This window comes from Zingiber officinale, unplaced genomic scaffold (genome assembly GCF_018446385.1).
Source record: "Zingiber officinale cultivar Zhangliang unplaced genomic scaffold, Zo_v1.1 ctg149, whole genome shotgun sequence".
Classification (NCBI taxonomy): domain Eukaryota; kingdom Viridiplantae; phylum Streptophyta; class Magnoliopsida; order Zingiberales; family Zingiberaceae; genus Zingiber; species Zingiber officinale.
Genome location: NW_024589844.1, coordinates 115,395 through 117,654, shown reverse-complemented (window position 1 = coordinate 117,654; position 2,260 = coordinate 115,395). Strand labels below are relative to the sequence as shown.

At 37.8% G+C, this 2,260-nt stretch overlaps 1 protein-coding gene across 1 annotated transcript; it reads right to left on the bottom strand.

The window, feature by feature from the left end:
* Window positions 1-823: 823 nt before the first annotated feature.
* LOC122036376 lies at window positions 824-1,687 on the bottom strand. The gene has a single exon (XM_042595669.1). It carries the CDS (start codon window positions 1,685-1,687, stop codon window positions 824-826), a length of 864 nt encoding a protein of 287 aa, XP_042451603.1.
* Window positions 1,688-2,260: the final 573 nt, after the last annotated feature.

The window sequence follows — 2,260 nt, the reverse complement described above, 5'->3', positions numbered from 1 at the left end:
CGAAATCTGCTCCATCTAATTAATCAGATTCTGAAGTTGCAGGTTGATTGAAATGTTGCTGATCAGCTCCAATAATACCATTCTGTGGTGGATCTATTGGCTCTGAACTTGCTGGAAAATTCTAGAAATTCTGTGAACTCAAAGCTGCAAATGGTCTGGAAATATTCTGTTGTGCTCCTGCTGGACAATTCTGACCTGGGTTTGGAATTTTTTTACCACTTCGCAAAGATAATGCACTTACATTTCCTTTAGGATTTGGAGTCGGTTGTGAAGGCAATTGTCCAGATTCTTGATTTTGCATCTGATTAATGTTACTAGCCAGTTGCCTAATCTGCCTTTCAATGTTTTACAGTGTTGTATCAGTCCTCTGCTAATGTTGCTGCTATTGCATCATCTTCTGTTGCTGTTGAAGCACTTGCTGCATCAAATCCTCAATTTTTGAGCTGCTAAAGTTTTGCTAAGGTTGCATTGATCTTGGGCTTGTAGAAGAAGGCAGTGTAAGCTGAAATTGATGCTGATTTGCATTACTTGGCTGCTGGAAATTCTAAACAGGTTGTTGTACATGCTGGAAATGTGTTTGTTGATTCTGTGAGTTTTGAAATTGTGGAAGACTTGCAACATTTGAATGCTGGAAATTCTGGAATGGTTGAAATTGCTGATTTTGGTTGAAGTTTTGCTGAGATTGTGACTACTGATATTATGGCTGATGAATCTGCCCTTGTGGTTGTTGCTGATAAAATGTATTCCCATACCTCAAATTAGGGCGATCCCTCCATCTCGGATTATATGTTGAAGAGTTGGGATAATATTTGTGTTGCTGAAATTAAGGTCTTGAAATGACTGCAACGGATTCATCTTGATGTAGATTAGGACAATGATCCGAAGAGTGATCTTGGCTTAAACAAATTCCACACAACTTCATCATTGGTAAGGGAAAATTTGAAACATGACATGATTTTTGCAACGCCATTTGCTTCACTAGAGAGGTAAATTCTTGCAAATTGTTTCTAATTTCTTGTTGCTCAGTCGAAACTAAATGAGTTTCATTAACCACTCTAGTACCAAGAGCTCTATTCCCAAATTGCTGTGAATTTTTCGCCATATTTGAAATTAGCTCTCTTGCTTGATTTGGAGTCTTATTCACCAAGGCTCCTATAGCTGCTGCATCTATCATGCTCCTATCCATGGGAAGTAGACCTTCATAAAAATACTGAACAAGAAGCTGATCACTAATTTGATGTTGTGGACAACTCGAACACAGCTTCTTGAATCTCTCCCAATAATCATAAAGAGTCTCTCCCACTACTTGTTGAATACCACAAATGCTCTTCCTGATAGTTGCAGTCCTAGAAGCTGGGAAAAATTTCTCCAAAAAGGCTCTCTTCATATCAATCCAACTTGTAATGTATCCAGCTGGAAGGCAATATAACCAGTCCTTAGTTGCTCCCGTCAAAGAGAATGGAAAAGCCCTCAACCTAATGTCTTCTTCTGAAATCCCTTGTGACTTCATGGTTGAACAAACCACATGGAATTCATATAGATGGCGGTTGGGATCCTCTCCTGATAACCCTTGAAATTTGGGAAGCAGATGAATAAGTCCTGATCTGAGTTCAAAATCTCCTGCCAAATCTGGATAAGTGATGCATGAGTACTTATAAGTCACATCTGGTGCTGCAAGCTCTTTCATAGTTCAATCCCCTTCTGTTATCTGATTATCCATCTCTGAAATTCTACTCTCATAAGTTGTTGTTGACCTAGCTTGTCTCCTTAAAGCCCAAAAGGTTCTCTCAATCTCCGGGTCAAGTTCAAGCAATGTTGCAAAGGAAGACCTAGTCATGCAAGCCAATAAACAATCAAAATTCAGTAGATATTCAATAAAATCAGAAAAATCAGCAAACTAAAGCTGATAAAATTATTCACAATCCAAAACAAACAAACAATTCTAGCAAAGTTTAGTTTTCCCCGGCAACGATGCCAAAATTTGGTACCTATCAAAATTGATGTCACAAATAAACTCCCAAATTAATATTAAGATCGAAAACCCACAACTACACAAAGAATTGTTCTAGTATAAGGCCCGAGTCGAATTTTTCAAGGATCATGCTAGAACGTGTTTGTTTCGGATTTGGAACACTCTTTTTGGCTTTTCTAGATATGAAATGGGGTTTGATTTTAAAATAAAATCTTCAACTAAAAATCAAATTGCAAACATTATAAGCAAGAGACACATCACCTTAAACCACCATTGCAAAGAACAGAA